At 45.0% G+C, this 16759-nt stretch overlaps 1 protein-coding gene across 3 annotated transcripts in view; it reads right to left on the bottom strand.

Moving 5' to 3' along the window:
• CAMK1D (calcium/calmodulin dependent protein kinase ID) overlaps positions 1-16759 on the bottom strand; it is a 383665-nt gene that overhangs the window by 222776 nt on the left and 144130 nt on the right. For all 3 annotated transcript variants that reach the window (XM_079769652.1, XM_079769655.1, XM_079769653.1), the window contains exon 2: positions 2610-2741. In XM_079769652.1, the coding sequence (XP_079625778.1) occupies positions 2610-2741 (132 nt within the window). The remainder of the gene's footprint in view (positions 1-2609; positions 2742-16759) is intronic.

The raw sequence follows: 16759 nt of genomic DNA, 5'->3' as shown, positions 1-16759 counted from the left end.
CAGCAATCTTTATGAAACAATCCTGATCACATTGCCCTCTCATTAAAACCTTTCACTGGCTCCCTACTGTCTACAGAAAGACATTCAAGGTCCAAGCGAGGTATACAACCCCCCACAGTCTCATCTCTCCAACCTCAGTTCTCCTGTGCCTCACCCTGAGCCCTCTGCTCCAGTCTGGTGAGCCAGCTACTTGGAGTTCCCAGCACACCACCCTGCCTCCCATCTCCTTACCTCTGTTTGGGCCATTCCCTCTGATGGAATGTCCCTCTGCCTTTCTGCTCTCTGCAAAATATTCTCATACCCCAAATTAAAAACTGAGCAGCCCAGCCCCCTGATCAATCGTCTCTCGCAGCATCTACGATATCACACTTACTTAGTAGCAATTGTGAGTCCCTGGAGAGCAAGAATTGTATCTTATCTCTCAAACCTCAGTGCCTAGCACGGCTGCTGATGCACAGGAATGTAATAAATATTGGTTAAATGAATGAATGTCTGAATGCCGGCATTCTAACAACTCAGATTCTTTACAGCTCAGATTCTTTGCTTTCGGCTGCTTACAATATGGAACTGCCTCTTATTCCACGCGTGAATCATTTGTAGAGGCCAAGAAATTAAATAAATAAGTCAGTCCAGGCGAGGTATCACCTTCTTATCCTCTCAGAAACGATTTATTTGTTCTGTATTCCTGAAAGAAGGTTCCTGATTCAAGATATTCCAAAAGCTGATAGTGTGAAACTATCCAAGTAAGTTACTCCCAGTCCCGGGCCCTCGCTGCTTCAAGCACCGCCTCCTGGCAGTGGTGATTATTTGAGTGAGGTACAGGGTGGAGACACTGATTAAAGCAGAATGACTGGGGCATAAACCAACATAACGTATGAAGTCTACCTCCACATCCCCTGCCCATGTAGATGAAAAATAACCCTGGGAATGAATACTGACTTCCCTGGATGTGTGGCTTCTACGCCAATGAAGGAGTCACATAAAAATAAAGCAGCGTGCTTGATTCCGCAGTGGGCAGCCCCAGTGCCCAAAACAGAGCCTCTAGAAGGCTCTGGGCCCACCTAGAATTTCAATTAAAATGTCCAATATCTGCAACGTGGCAGCAACTTAATACCTAGCAAATATGCTCTTCTCCAAGTGCTGCTTTCATATTGGAAAATGAGCAATTTAAATAAATGTTTCATTAACAGAGTGTTCTGCCTGATGCTAATGTTATTTGTTTTCCCCAATGCTATTCCATGGAGTCATTTCATGCAATCCTCCACAGGACAATCTGAAACTCTTCCAGTCCCTAATAGACAATCCAGGAAACCTAGAAACCATCCAAACAACCAAAGAAATAAGTGAAAACCCTTAACTAAAGAGCTATTCAGACCCATCTGTTCCGGAACACACATCACACATGATACAGAACAGAACGAACTCTCCTAACCACCTCGGTGGCACTGGGTTTGTACTGATGGCAGCAAAGGACCCTTCAAAGGACACTGCTGCTCCCTGAGACAGAGGTGGAGGGCGGCTCATTCAGGAAGAATGTGTGGGCGTGACATGTTGTGTTAAGGCCCTACAAGGCCTGTTCCTGTTCTGTTGTGCCTATCTGGACAGGATTCTTGCTTGATGCTGGTTCCAAGCCCCAAAAATTTCAAGGATATTTCTAACATCTTTTATTAATAGAAGTTATTTAAAATTTCATAGCACAGTGCTCAGATACACTCCAAATAGGCAAAAGCAAATAAGGGTTTGTTCCCTCAACCTTTGTGAGACACAGAACGGCTTGATCATGATGGATAGATACCACATTAGTGAAAGGTCATCTTTTGGGTGGGTCCAGTCGCTTTGGGATGGTTCTGTGTGTGCCATTATGCTAAAGGTGAGATCTTGATTTGGTTCTATTCCACACGGGGAGCAAAAGTGAAACTCAATGAAGAGGTGAAGCACTTCAATAGTAAACTGTATGGAACTTTCTGGGTGCCATGTGTGTGGCGGAAAGTGGAAGACCCATCAAAGAGTGTGGAAATAACACTGGTGGGGCTGGCATTCCAGGCTCTGCAAGGCACTGAACAAATTAATCTCTGAGCTTCATCTCCTTATTATAAAATAAAGCAACAACAATAACAATGATAACACTGGTGGTGGCAGCTACCCTTTACTGAGCACTTACTATGTAGCAGGTGCTATTGGAAGCGCTTTACAAACATTTGTGAAGCACCATCTCACTTCATCCTGAACCACATGTAGGGAGATGTTATCAACTTCCTTTCACAGAGGCGGCTCAGAGCTCAGTCACTGGCCCAAGGTCACCCGCTAGAGTGAGTGTCAGGGTCTCAGTTCAAAACCAAGTCTATTTGACTGCTGTGATCTTAGGAAAAAGCAGCCACCGCAAATGACTGCTGCAAATGAAATAAGACATACAATGTATAGTTGAAAATGTCCCTGAAAGAAAGCACTACGTCAGCCTCAGTCGTCACTGACAGAGCCCACCTCTCCCTGCAGCCAGGTCTGCCGCCCTCTTTGAACTCTGGGAGGCCAGCACCCACAGCCTCCTCCCTCCTTGAGTGAGGGATGGATAACCCCAAGGCAGCCGGAGAAGGCGTGCCTCCTGGACTTACTTTCTGAGAACGGCTATCTCATTCTCTATGCTGCTTTCTTTGCCCTTCAGCGCCTTCTTAGGAATGCACTTCACCGCAAAGAGCTTTCCAGTTGCTTTCTCTTCGGCTAAAACCACTTCAGAAAATGCCCCGCTGTGAAGAAAGAGGGAGAAAAAGAGTGGTTTAGATTCAGGATTTAGGAGTTCCAAAGGCTCCTCTAATCCCACTGTCAAAGTTTGAGCAATAACAGCGACGCAAATGACCACCAGCATCGCCATACTTTATTACCCAGCATCACTCCCGACCAAACTTCTTATGCAAAGAAGTACACACACAAATGTGCCCTCGTGCAAAGGGACACGTGGATGTCCACATGGGTTTGGCTGCCTCCCGGTTCCCCCTGCTACCCTGCAGAACATCAAATAGCAGCGACTTGGGAGCAAACAGAGAAGCTTCCAGAAAGATTCCTACAGAGAAAGATGGTGTCCATCTGAAGCTGTTGGCACCCCCACAACCAAGTAGACCAGAAGCCATACCAAAATTTCTAGATTCCTCTCAGGCCCTTCCATCCCAAGAAAATTTCAGAGCACTTCACAAACATTTAATAAATTCTTGCAGACAGGTAAGGATGTGATTAAAGTGTGAGTTAGTGCCACACATGTTATCACCTCGGGGTTAATTAATTGGTAGGAAGTGCCATGCAAGTCTTCAATAAGCATCTTGTTTCTTTATTAAATCAACCAACCAAAGACACAAATGATGCCCTGAGTGAGGTAGTGTGCCGCGCCAGCACGGCCAAGGGTGAACCTGAGTGGGGGCGGTGAAGGATTGAGAAAAGACAGACAAGAGAATGAAAGCTGGGTCTCGGTGGAACACTGTCCTCTCTGATGGAGAGCTGGCGACAACGCCATGGACTAAAAGCTGTATCTTTATTTTATACAGATTCCACGAGGCAAAATAAGGGCATGGTCAAGATGTTTACAACATTCTCGTGGGTTTTGATCCTACTCAACTACATGCACCTGAACTCTATCAAGCCCACATCACTCAGGCACGTGGGACCATGTGTTCGAACCATAGGTTCAAGCTTACAACTATAGCTGTAGGCTATCATTGTGCTGGGCGGGCTCTGCCTTCCAAGCTGGGACTTGCACGTGGCCATGAGAGGACTGTGCCCTCTCATCAGTCCAAGGCTTGAACCTGTCCAAACACTGTAGCCGCTCTCCACAAGATAGACTTTCCTGCCTGAAAATATAAATGTAACTGCAAGGGCAGAGCAACAAGTTGAAAACATGACCAAGACTTGAGGCCAGACAGCCCATTTCTCCGGAGAGGTCCCCTGTGGTCAGTGAACCCCGGGGCCAGTGCCTCCCTGGCTGCCTTGTCCCCCACCCCCACCCCTGTATTTGCCAGCAGGCAGTGCCTGGATGCTGCACTTAGGCTGGGGGGCAGAACATCCCAATGAGTCCTCCAGTGTTCACTCCAGATCTCAGTAACGTGGACCTGTGCTCATGGGTCAAGGAAAACCACAAGCCTCTGAGTCATTCTGTATGCCTAGACTTTCTTTTATATCCTCAGAGAGACAACAAACGCGGCTTCTACACAGTTATGCTGAGGGACAACCCCTCCTACATCAAAAGAAACCACTGGAAGGACCAGTGTCATCCCAACACCCATGCCTAGGGGGCCTTTGTTCTTCAGTCAACATCAAAGAGATGCCTAAGCAAGGAGAACGTACTTTTGTCTCCCTCTCCTTCCCCATCTGAAAGGATATGCATCTGTCAAAGGAAGATAAGTAGATATTTTTAAAATCCTTTCCAGTGAGAGGAATTCACTCACTTAGTACAATTAACTGTCTGGAACAGCGTTCCTACTGGAACATTAACTCCCACGAGAGAAGTCCGTCCATCTTCCAGGTCTGTATCTGATTACATAAACCTGAGGGGCAGAAGATAGGCATTCCACAACAGAACCAAGTGGAAAATGTCAGAACTGAGGCATTCCACCCAAATCCACAAATAATCAGCAAAGTAGGATTCCCCCCTCACAGTACCGTATGCCTCACATGGAACCAGCCAGAAGAGCAATTATGAAATATAAATACATGAAAACCCACAACAGACTTATCACAGAGTGATATATTGAATAGGACATCCCCAGTAACATTTAGTCACTGCCAATGACTTTTGCCCAAAAAGACCAATTCATACAATTTCAGGAACCTCCCCATCCTCCCCCCCTCTCCCCTGCAACCCAGGGGTTGTACCTCCCCCGGCTTCTGTCTCAGGGACAGACCCAGATGGATTCATCTCAAAGCGAGTATGGTTTCTAAGCTGGAAGAAACTGTAGACAACTATATACATGCTCCCTCTTGCTATCCTCCAGGAGGCAAGACAACAACTATGCTGGAGAAAAGAAAGATCAGTGGTGACAGACCTAAAACCATGTGAGGATCCTAAAACCATGGGCGAGGAATCCATGCATTCATTCTCAGTTTCCCTATTGGCTACTTGGGTGCCTGATGCTGCTGATACCATAATGGTTTCTCTCCTGAGTCTGCTGGACTTACTACGTCCGTTTTCCAGAAGGTGGAGAAGCCCTTTAGCAGTGGCAACCAAGCTGCCAGAGCTCTGACGGACCACTGCTGGCAGACCCCACTCTGCATCCACCCACGCTCTGCCTCTTCAGGATCTGTGTGAGTGGTAACGTTAGCTAGGTGGTGAAATATTAATAAAGAACGGCAGCAAAGGGAATTAGACATTATTGAGCATAATCAACTAGGGAGAATAAGCCTGTTTAATTAGGAAGCTACAGCTTGACATACTCCAGGGGATAGCAGCATTGCCCCGCCAAGGGGATTAATATCCCTCCCTTTCCCCATGCAGGGAGCAGCCCACCCTCCAGTGGGCATGCAGGAGGCAGGGGAGCGGGGAGGGGGGGGATGTGAGGGGAGCGGTGGGGGGGGGGTTAAGCACATGTGCAGTACAAGTCAAGGTGGTGCGGGAGAGAGGGCCTCCTATGAGGCATGAGCAACAGGAGCCAAGATAGTGACCACAGAGGCTGTCAGCCCAGCCTGGGAAAGAATAGGCTGGTTAGGAGGCAGATCCATCAGAAGCCCACGAAAGCTTGGGAGTTGACTGGTTAGTTTGAAGAGAGCCTTGTCCTTCCCAAAATAATATAATCCCAGCTAACAAAGGCCCCCTCTCTATCCCTCTGCCCTCTCTTCTTCTCCCTCTCCCTCTCCCTCCCAGTAACACTTGCTTGCCCTGTTCCTTTCCGAGTTCTCTCTGTAGCAGCCATGCAGTTTGAGCAGCCACCTGGGGCCCATGGCTGACCACACAGGCTCCAAAGGACTAAACTTGCACATTACACATAAACTGTGATGGTTACATAACAATGTGAAAGCACTCAATGTCGCTAAACTGGCCTTTGTTTGGGCCTTGATGAAGACAAAATTGGAATTTTTTCTATGGCGGGATGGATGGAGATGCGACATTGGAATACTAGGGAAGCCAGCCTTCTATTTCCACCTAAATAAATCTTACCATGTCACAATCTCCCATATGTGGGTCCGTGGAATGCTTTCCCCATGATCCCGTGAAAGAACACGATTTCCACCAGCAGCGGTAACAGACTACGGCCAACAGAGGAGTCCTGAGCTTAGCTGTGGCTATCAGGAGCACATAGGGGAGAGTGCTTCCTTGTTCTGTGGATCATTCTTTCCCTGAGTGGGAGGTGAGGTTTCTGTGTGAATCTACACCTTGACCATGACATTATGGGAGGGGACGAGAGATTGCCCTCAGATCCACTGCTGGCGGCTGCTGCAGGAAGCTGAGGTCAAGGTAAGGCAACTCCTGGATCACAAGTTTCTCTACCTTTGTCTCTTACTTCAGGAGGGATGGACCATCTGTGATCCCGTGGTGAGGGCTGGACAATGGGCACAGACCCATAAAGGGCTTCATGGGCTAAGCATCTGGGGGTTTGACAATGAGGCACAGGGCATGCCCCAGAAGGCCAGGGTGCCCCTTGTGACTCTGGTAGTCTCTATCAACAGGTACTGAGTAGGGTCACAAAGCCAAGATTATATAGTCCCTTCATCTCAGACTGAAAGTCAGCTTGCAATTCCACTTTTGGGTATAACCCAACAAAATTGAAAGCTGGTCTCAAACGTATGTGGTATAGACATGCCATGGAATACTCAGCCATAAAAAGGAATGAAATTCTCACACAGGTTACAACATGAATGAACCTTGAAGGCCTTATACTAAATTAAATATAAGGCCAGAATTGAAAGGACAAATAGTGTATAATCCCACATATATGAGGTACCTAGAGTACTCAAATTCATAGAAAGAAAGTAGAACGGTGGTTGCCAGGGGCTGGAGAAGGGGAAAGGGGGAGTTATTGTTTAATGGGTACTGAGTCTCTGTTTGAGAAGATAAAAAAGTTTTAGGGGTAGATGGTGGTGGTGGTTACATAACAATGTGAATGCACTCAATGTCGCTAAACTGTACACTCAAAAATGGCTAAAATGGTACATTTTATGTTATTTATACATATTTTAACGCTATATATATAAAAACCTAAGCGATCGGACCACCGGCCAGTAGTTGTGACACGCACTGACCACCAGGGGGCAGACACTCAATGCAGGAGCTGCTCCCTGGTGGTCAGGTGCTCCCACAGTGGGAGCACCGCTCAGCTGACAGAGGGGCGCCAGACACCGGGCTCATGGCTGGTGCCTAGTGAGCGCAGCTGTGCCAGCCTATCCTGCGGACACTCCCCCTGCATGCCCAAGCTGCGGACACTCCCCCTGCGTGCCCAAGCTGTGGACACTCCCCCTGCGTGCCCAAGCTGTGGACACTCCCCCTGCATGCCCAAGCTGTGGACACTCCCCCTGCATGCCCAAGCTGTGGACACTCCCCCTGCATGCCCAAGCTGCGGACACTCCACCTGCATGCCCAAGCTGCGGACACTCCCCCTGCATGCCCAAGCTGCGGCAGCAGCAGGCGCAGTGGGGCCAGGATGAACCAGAGCAGCGTGGCACCCAGCCAGGGCTCAGGCTGCTCCCCGCACTATTTTGTCTATTTGTGCTGGGCGGGCTGGACCAAAGCAAACAGCGGGCTGGAGCCCAACGAGCTGGCGGGTAAGGCTGGGCTGTGACGCAGAGGTCCACTGATTCCCGCAGGCAAGGTAGAGGGACCCACCAGTGCACGAATGCACTGGGCCTCTAGTAAAAAATAAAAATAAATAAAAAGTCTGCCTGGTTCTACTAAATGGCATTACCTGAGATAGACACATTGGAAAAATCTGATAAACCTTTTCCTCATTACCTCCCTGCAGGAGAAAGAAAATCTATGAATAATTGTAGGGCACCAGATGTTGTGTACCACTAGATATTTACAAAGAGCCTTGACATATATTAACTAATTCAATTCAACAACCTCAAGAAGTGAACAGAAGTTACCATCACCTCCATTACACAGATGCAGACGCTGAGGCTCAGTAGCACAGGTAGCAATGGACAGAAAAGCATATTGAGGTTTCATAACCCCTGAGGTCCTTTTCAATACACTGAGCTGGACTGATGCACACTGCTGGCTGGGAGCCTGGCACACATGCTCATAAGGTAACAACATTCAGGGGACCCTGCATTTGGGGGAGCTGCCAACCTCCCTGAGTGTGCAAATCCACCTGCTTCTCCTTTAGCCAAACCCAATGTTCATTTACCTTCTTCAGGCTTTCCAGAGACAAAGCTCCCTGGTCTGCCTAGGGCAGTGGTCAGCAAACTCATTAGTCAACAGAACCAAATATCAAAATACAACAATTGAAATTTCTTTTGAGAGCCAAATTTTTTAAACTTAAACTTCTTCTAACGCCACTTCTTCAAAATAGACTCGCCTAGGCCATGGTATTTTGTGGAAGAGCCACACTCAAGGGGCCAAAGAGCCGCCTGTGGCTCTCGAGCCGCAGTTTGCCGACCACTGGCCTAGGGGATATAGATTAGCATAAATTCTTATTGTTCTCTCAATAAATAGAAACCACCAGAAGATACTTCCCTGTTCCAGGAAAGCTAATTAAAAATATCAGAAACAGAAACTCATGGATGAAGAATTTGGGCACTTTCAATGTTATTACATGATAAAATGATGTCGGCGTGTTTCTGTGGGAGGTGGGAAGAGATAGGGAGCTGGAGGCAGGCTGAGAGGGGACTGGTGGCAGGAAGGAAGACAGCAAGAGAAATGATTTGAGAGTCCATAAAACCTTCAGACAACCCAAAGAAATAAATTCCCTGGGTACATAAACTGGGACAGAGAATTACAAAGTTTTAAAATACAAAGAGGTCAAAGCAAGTTGCACTCTATCATCTGAAATACAAGCACTGTGCATCTAAAACTCAATACTTAGAGCCTCCGGCCAGACTGAATTGCATTTGTAAATGGAAATGGCAGCCTGTGGGCGGCTGGCTCCACCGGCCCAGGCCCCTGCTCTCTGTCACCACCACAATTTGACTGGAATCGGGAAATCTGGGGCCCTGTGGGGTAGGATTTCCCAGCTGCTCATTCCAATGGCTTTTTCTTGTGCTCAACTTATTGGTCTTTTGTGTGGCATCTGAAAGTCATGGTCTCCTTCCTAAAACTCTTCTTCTTGGTTCTGTGACATAGTTCTCTCCTTCCACCATTTTCTCTCCATCTCCACCAGCTCCTCTTCCTTCAAACGTCAATGATCCCCCAGGTTGCACCCTCAGCCCTCCATTCATCCTATTCCACACCCTCCCCCTGGAAAATCAGTTGTTTCCAGTTTCCACCTACCTCATCATGGCCCCCTAACCTTTATCAAAGTTTAAACTCTCTCATGTGCAAATCTCCTCTTTCCAGCTGCCTACTGGGTCTTTTTAGGTGTGAACAAAAGAAGCCACCTGCTAACCTGACAAGCTCAGGGGAGGCCTGCGTGGCAGTCTTGAAAACTCAGAAACCTAAAATAACCACAAAAGATGGTCTGAAAATTAAATATTTAACTACAAACAGGTTATAGTGGGCAGTCATTCCTAAACTGATATCTTCCCTGACAAAGATCAACTTAGATCTTCTTTACTGAGCCCATTTGCCTTTCTGCCTCTAAGATAACAAATCTGTGAGATGTCTGGGTAACTTGTAACTTCCTTTTTACCCCGACCCCTCAGAGCACAACAAATGGCACCGGGACATTCCCTCATTGTTATTGTTATCAAGTTAATTGTCAACTGTTAATTACGTTAAAGTATCCTGTATCCATCTCTGTAAGAGAAGCACATGTCCATCATTTCGCTTTTCACCCTATCCCAGAGGTTTCCCCACTTTGCTTTGTCCCACCTCCCTAATCTATCACCAATGGATTTCATGTAACTCACCTACGTCCCTTTCCTTTGATTTCAATGTATAAAAATAGACGTAACCCTGCATTCTCCGGAGCATTATCTCAATTCATTGAGGTTTTGCTTCCCGGCATATGTCGACAGTTTGGCTCAAATAAACTCACTAAAATTCTTTACAGGTTTCAATGGTTTTTTTTTTTTCGTTAACATAGGTAAATCTCCTGACCAGCCTCTCAAGAGCATCATCACCAAAGTAAAACACAGCATCTTCATCTCAAAGCTTCTCTCTCCTCTATTCTCTCTCATTTCTACTGATCCAGAAACACACCCTATTTCACTCCTCTCTCTCATTTCCATCATCAAGTACATTCAGGTTTTCTGTTAAAAAGACTCTCAAATGCCTGTCTGTTCCATCCCTACACCACTGTTCCAGTTTAAGTTCCAGTTATTCCACTGTGGACGCCTTCCAGGACTCTCTCCCGGCTCCTCTGCCCCAGCGAGCCCACCTCCCACCTGCTGGCTCCTACCTGCTACTGCGAAGATCTGATTATGCTACTACCCTACTTAAAATTCTGTGGTTTCACACCTACACAGGATAAAGTTTTAATTCCTTTGCAAGTTACCCAGGGCATTCAAAGTTCTTCCCAACCTGACTCCAACTTTGAGAGCTCCTCTACCCCTGGACCCATCTTCCCAACACAAACAGACCCCACCATATAGCCATCTCCCTCACCCAACCACCTTAGTCAGCCGGCTGTTTCCTAAACATTCCTATGCCCTTTCATACCATTGGCCTTGGTTCAAGTCCTGCCTGCCTGCCTCCCCCTTCCTGGAACACTATTCCCAATTCTTTCTCTTTGGCAAAATTCCATTTATATTTTAAAGGGCCTAATTGGTATAGTTCTTTCTCAACTGCCTCCCAACCAGACAGAATGAGACCCTCGTTCTGAGGCTCACACACTTGGCTTACACCTACCAGAACCCACTTACATGTTCCATTGTGGTCCTTTATGTGCTTGTCTGTGTAAGAGCGGGAGTCCTAAATCATTTTTTCTGTATTTCCATACCTAACACTTGTACCACCTGGTGCCCAAGGCAGTTTTGATGATCACCATTATTTGGGGCTCTCCTCTGATTCTCCATCTAGCCTTCCACATTTCCCCTGTGCTGCAGATCCATACAAAAAAATGATATATAGTGGTATCCCTTCCCCATGGTTTTGCTTTCCACAGTTTCAGTTACCCACTGTCAACAGGTCTTGATGGTAAAAATATTAAATTTATTAATTTATGATATGACATTTATCCTCATAAACCTTCACCCTTGTTAAATAAGTAAAATTCACTGGGAAAGAAGAGAGGTCAGATTTTGATATAGACCTCAGAAAATACACAATCACCTATATATATATAAAAGCCTAAGCGATCATTATGACCGAACGACTGAAACGACCAGTCGGTATGATACACACTGACCACCAGGGGGCAGACGCTCAATGCAGGAGCTGCCCCCAGTGGTCAGTGCACTCCCATAGCCAACCTCCCACAGCTGGCCAACTTCCTGTGGCCCTTCCCCCTGCCACCCAGCCGCCTCCCCCCCCCTTCCCCCGCAGCACCTCCCCCCAGCTGCCAACCTCCCGATCCCTCCCCTCGGCCAGCCAGCCCCCCGATAGGCCCCAATCACTAGCCAGGCCGAGGGACCCCACCCATGCACAAATTCATGCACTGGGTCTCTAGTGAGAGAAATAAAATGCCAGTGTTTTGAAAATTGCATTTCTTTCAAGTTGTGACATGATACTTAATTAAAAAAAAATATTATTCTATTTTTAAAAACACACCATTTCCATCTAAATTAAATCTCTATGACAAATTACTGAAAAGGTCAAACAAAAAGTTATTCTTGAAATGCTAAACATGTATTTTTAGCTCCTGAAAATAAGCAGCACAAATTACAAAAGTTGAATCCTTCCCCTTTTTCTTCCACATTTCAAAGAAAATCAGATCAGTACCTGGAGGCAGCTCAGTCTGGGGCTGCTTCCTCCAGGTACCCAGGGAAATAAACACACTTTTGAGACCTGAATTTTCAATCAAGACTCAAAGAAAATAGTCACATTTGCTATATTGACGAAAGAATTCTAGACAGCTACTTTGTATTTTAACTTCACAAATTATGGCTCTTTCAAAAAGCTGTTTTGTTTTATTGTGTTTTTATCTAGTTGGTTATAAGAATGGAACCCTTAGGATGCAATGGTAGGCCGACCATGCCATAAAGCCCACCTGAGTGCTCTGGGTGATATGATCCAGCTCCAACTGACCAGTGGGAGACCAAGAAGAGAAGTGGGGCTAAGCTCTGGGAATTGCTTATATTCCCAAGTTCCTTGAGCAAGCAGCACCAAACCCAGGTGCCCTGAGGATGCCTTGGCTGAAAAGAGACATTTAAGGGTTTTGGAATTAAAATAGGCATTTGCCTTCTAGTTGTTAAAAAATCCTAGAGCTATTCTGAGTACCTTGCCTCCAGATCTGCTGCTATATATTGAGATCAAAACTCAGAGCTAGTACCAGGCAGTTTTGAGAACAGTGGCTTTGTATACAGCTTGAAATCTGGTATTGAGATCCCACCTACTTTGTTCTTCTTTCTCAGGATTGCTGCAGCTATTCGGGGTCTTTTGTATTCCAGATGAATTTTTGGAGAGTTCGTTCTAGGTCTGTGAAATATGCCGTTGGTATTTTAATGGGGAGAGCATTGAATCTATAGATTGCTTTGGGTAGTATGGACATTTTAATGATGTTGATTCTACCAATCCATGAACACAAAATGTTTTTCCATCTGTTTATGTCTTCCTCTATCTCTTTTTTTAGTGTCCTATAGTTTCCCAAGTACCTCCTTAGTTAAGTTTATTCCTAGGGGTTTTAATTTTTTTTGGTGCGATGTTAAATGGGATTGTTTTTTTAGTCTCTCTTTCTGTAAGTTCACCATTGGTGTATAGAAATGCCATAGATTTTTTTGGCGTTAATTTTGTATCCTGCTACATGGCCGAATTATAGATACTTTTCTAAAGAGGGCATAAGGAAGGCCAAGAGACATACGAAAACATGCTCAAAGTCACTAATCATCCAAGAGATGTAAATCAAAATGAAAATTCAGTACCATCTCACACCTGTCAGAATGGCTATCATCAACAAATCAACAAATGATAAGTGTTGGCGAGGATGCGGAGAAAAAGGAACCCTCGTGCGCTGCTGGTGGGGAGGCAGACTGGTGTAGCCACTGTGGAGAACAGTATGGAGTTTCCTCAAAAAACTGAAAATGGAACTCCCATTTGACCCAGTAATCCCACTTCTAGGAATATACCACAAGAAACTAGAAACACCAATCAGAAAGGAGATATGCACCCCTATGTTCAGAGCAGCACACTTTGCCATAGCTAAGATTTGGAAACAGCCTAAGTGCCCATCAGCAGATGAGTGGATTAGAAAACTGTGGTACATCTACACAATGGAATACTATGCTGTAGTTAAAAAGAAGGAATTCTTGCCATTTTCAACAGCATGGATGGAACTGGAGAGCATTATGCTAAGCGAAATAAGCCAGTCAGAGAAAGATAAATATCACATGATCTCACTCATTTGTGGAATATAATGAACAACATAAACTGATGAACAAAAACTGATCCAGAGACAGAGAAGCGTCAATCAGATGCTCAAACCTCAGAGAAAAGGTAGGGTAGGGTGGGGGTAAGGGGGGAGATCAACCAAAGGACTTGTATGCATGCATATAAGCCTAACCAATGGACACAGACACCAGGGGGGTGAGGGCATGAGTGGGGGTTGGAGGGATAAGGACACATATGTAATACCTTAATCAATAAAGAAAAAAAAATTAATAATAAAAAGAAACCTCAGAGCTAAGCCGAGCCAGAGGTGTGCTGGCTAACCACCTACTCACTACCCATTATTATCATAAAACGAAAAAACAAGAATCTATGGATCCAGCTTTCTTGATTTCTAATGATCTTTAACCTGAAGTTAATAAAAATATCAGATAGCATCTAAAATGAAAACATGGGCTGCCACCTCCACATGCACATAATTCAAAAATAAAGTATTTTCTCATACAAGAGCAATTTAATCACAAAATGAACAAACATTTAGCCTCTGACAATCTACTGTGATATGTACAAATGTCCATCCAATTGCACTAGTAAATCCTTAAAAAGATGCCTCTGACTTTCAACAAGAGCCAGGAATTCCAGAGCTTTCTGATTCACTGCAGTGCACTAAACCGATAGCTCAGTAAAATTATATCCATCCCAAATTAGACCAAGAAATTATCAGATGGTGCTGAAATGATCTGCCCTATTAGCTTAGAGTAAGCTAATATTGAATCGTTGCCTTTTTGAGCTTTTTAGTCATTCTACATACAAATCAGATTGATTGTGTTATTAACTTTATTAATGACATTGCCTCTAGCCTATTACCATTACTGGGCTGACAGACATTACCCCCAGTTCTTGGACCATAAATTAAAATGTTCTTTTCCACTAAGCATACTGTTTTCCCCAGTGGCATGCCAGGACAATATTAAGTGCTGGTGGGGAGAAAAAACACACACAAAAGAATAAAAAATGAAGTTGGGCTCAGCCAGTGTGGCTCAGTTGTTGAGTGCTGACCTATCAACCAGGAGGTCACAGTTCAATTCCCGGTCAGGGCACATGCCTGGGTTACGGACACCATCCCCAGTGTGGGGCATGCAGGAGGCAGCCAATCAATGATTCTCTCTCATCATTAATGTTTCTCTCTCTCACTCCCTCTCCCTTCCTCTCTGAAATCACTAAAAATATATTAAAAAAATAAAGTTGGTGACATTTGTCTTTAGACAATAAAAAAATGAACAAGTAGGTGCCTTTTAGACCTATTGTTCCAGAGCAGAATCAATTCTTAAATAGGAAAGCCTGCCTGCTAACCCAAGCAATAGTCTTACTGACCCCAGAAAATCCAAACAGATAACAGGTGTGAAGTCGGTTGGTCTTAGTGTCTAAGCAACTCACCATGGAAGAAATTAGGCAATTTTAGAAGTGACATCAAACTCTTCCCGGTAGAATCTTCAGTTTAAAGTTTTCACTAATTCACACACCATTAATGCATCTTGGTGTGCTAATTCAGCCTACTGACCTAAAAAAAAGCCATACCCAATCTGAAAAATAATGTTCTGCCGAGCAAACAAAGCAAAGTCTTGCTTTCAGGTGCTTCAAAAACAAATATGTGTGCATGAAAATTGGTGTCCTATTTAAATATAACACCTATTCATTGGAGTGTGTCTTCTAAAACCCTCTACTTGGCAATTATATAGTAAGCCATATGTTCACTAAAAATATTAAAATTTTATTTCTTAAAAATAACCTATTACTCAGGCTCTCATTAATTTGGACCCATGCCTCACCAACCAGTTCAAATTAGAGACATATCCTTAACCTCAATAAGTTACGCCTTAGCATAGGGAGAGTCCTACTAAAAATAGCTATTCTTTTTCACTCAAAAAAAAAAAATCCCATCTTCCTCTTCAACTGGTAAATTCCACAATTACCAGCAACCTTTGATAATTACCAGCAAGCTTCAAGAACCATGATGAGATGTTCTTAAATATTTACACCATTAGCCTGAGTTCTGCCCAGATCAGTTCTCATTCCGAATACATCCCTGTGTCTGAAGCCACTGGGGATTAGGGTATGACAATGCTTGTCACAGGGGAAGGTTTCAAAACACCAGCATTGTCACTGCGTGTGACATCTTTAGTCTCTTAAAAATTTTTTGTGGTGCTGAATCGTTATTGTTAATTGCTTCACTGATCCAAACACAGAAGACAAATAAATTGCAAATGAGTGCATACTGCTGCCTTTTAAAGAACATTCTTCATTTAATAGCACAACTTTCCCCCTTCACTTCTCTGACAGAGTCCTAGATTTTATTTCTGCTCTCCATCAGTCACTTGTAAAAGGTTGATATGGAACCCGAGTCAGTCATTTTTTTAAAATATATTTTTATTGACTTCAGAGAGGAAGGGAATAGGAGAGAAAAACAGATACATCAATGATGGGAGAGAATCACTGATCGGCTGCCTCCTGCACGCCCCACATTGGAGATCAAGCCCGAAACCTGGACATGTGCCCTAACTAGGAATCAAACTGTGACCTCCTGGTTGATAGATCGATGCTCAACCACTGAGCCACACAAGCCAGGCCATTTTTCTCTTAGCACACCAGTAGGGAGCATTAATAAAAGCCCGGTTTGGGGAGGTGGTGACAGAATAAAAGATTCAGTTCTCTTGGGATTACAAAGTCTCCTTGTAGCTGCAACTAAAAGACTAGTAACACTAAAGGAACGTAAAGGGTCTGTGTGGGTTGTAAATGCATTTGTGCAAAGTACAGTTGACCTGGATGACAGGGATAGTGACCTGGATGAAACTGGAGCTCCAGCTTTCTTTGTCAATTGTGCAAAGAAGTACCACTCCTCGGTGGTACTTGCATTGTGGCCTTCACAGATCTCCTGTTTGACAAAGATTCTCCTACATGGGTGTCTCTTCAGAATGACCGTCCCCTTTCTCACTCCCATCCCTCATGGCAGGGACCAGACCTAAGACCCTCATGTCCCTTTCTCCGATGACTGCTACGAAGATCCAATGTCCTCCTAAGGCCACACACACAGTCTTTGGAGGGGCTAGGGTACATCATGGCCACATGGTGAATAAATCCATAATCCTGAACCTGGGTAAATATGTCTGATCAATCCCAGCTGGCCATCCCTCGCATGGCCATGCCCAC

The sequence above is a fragment of the Cnephaeus nilssonii genome (assembly GCF_951640355.1).
Source record: "Cnephaeus nilssonii genome assembly, chromosome: 4".
NCBI classification, from domain to species: domain Eukaryota; kingdom Metazoa; phylum Chordata; class Mammalia; order Chiroptera; family Vespertilionidae; genus Cnephaeus; species Cnephaeus nilssonii.
Note: the sequence above shows the minus strand (reverse complement) of the source record. Positions and strands in the feature narration are given on the sequence as shown.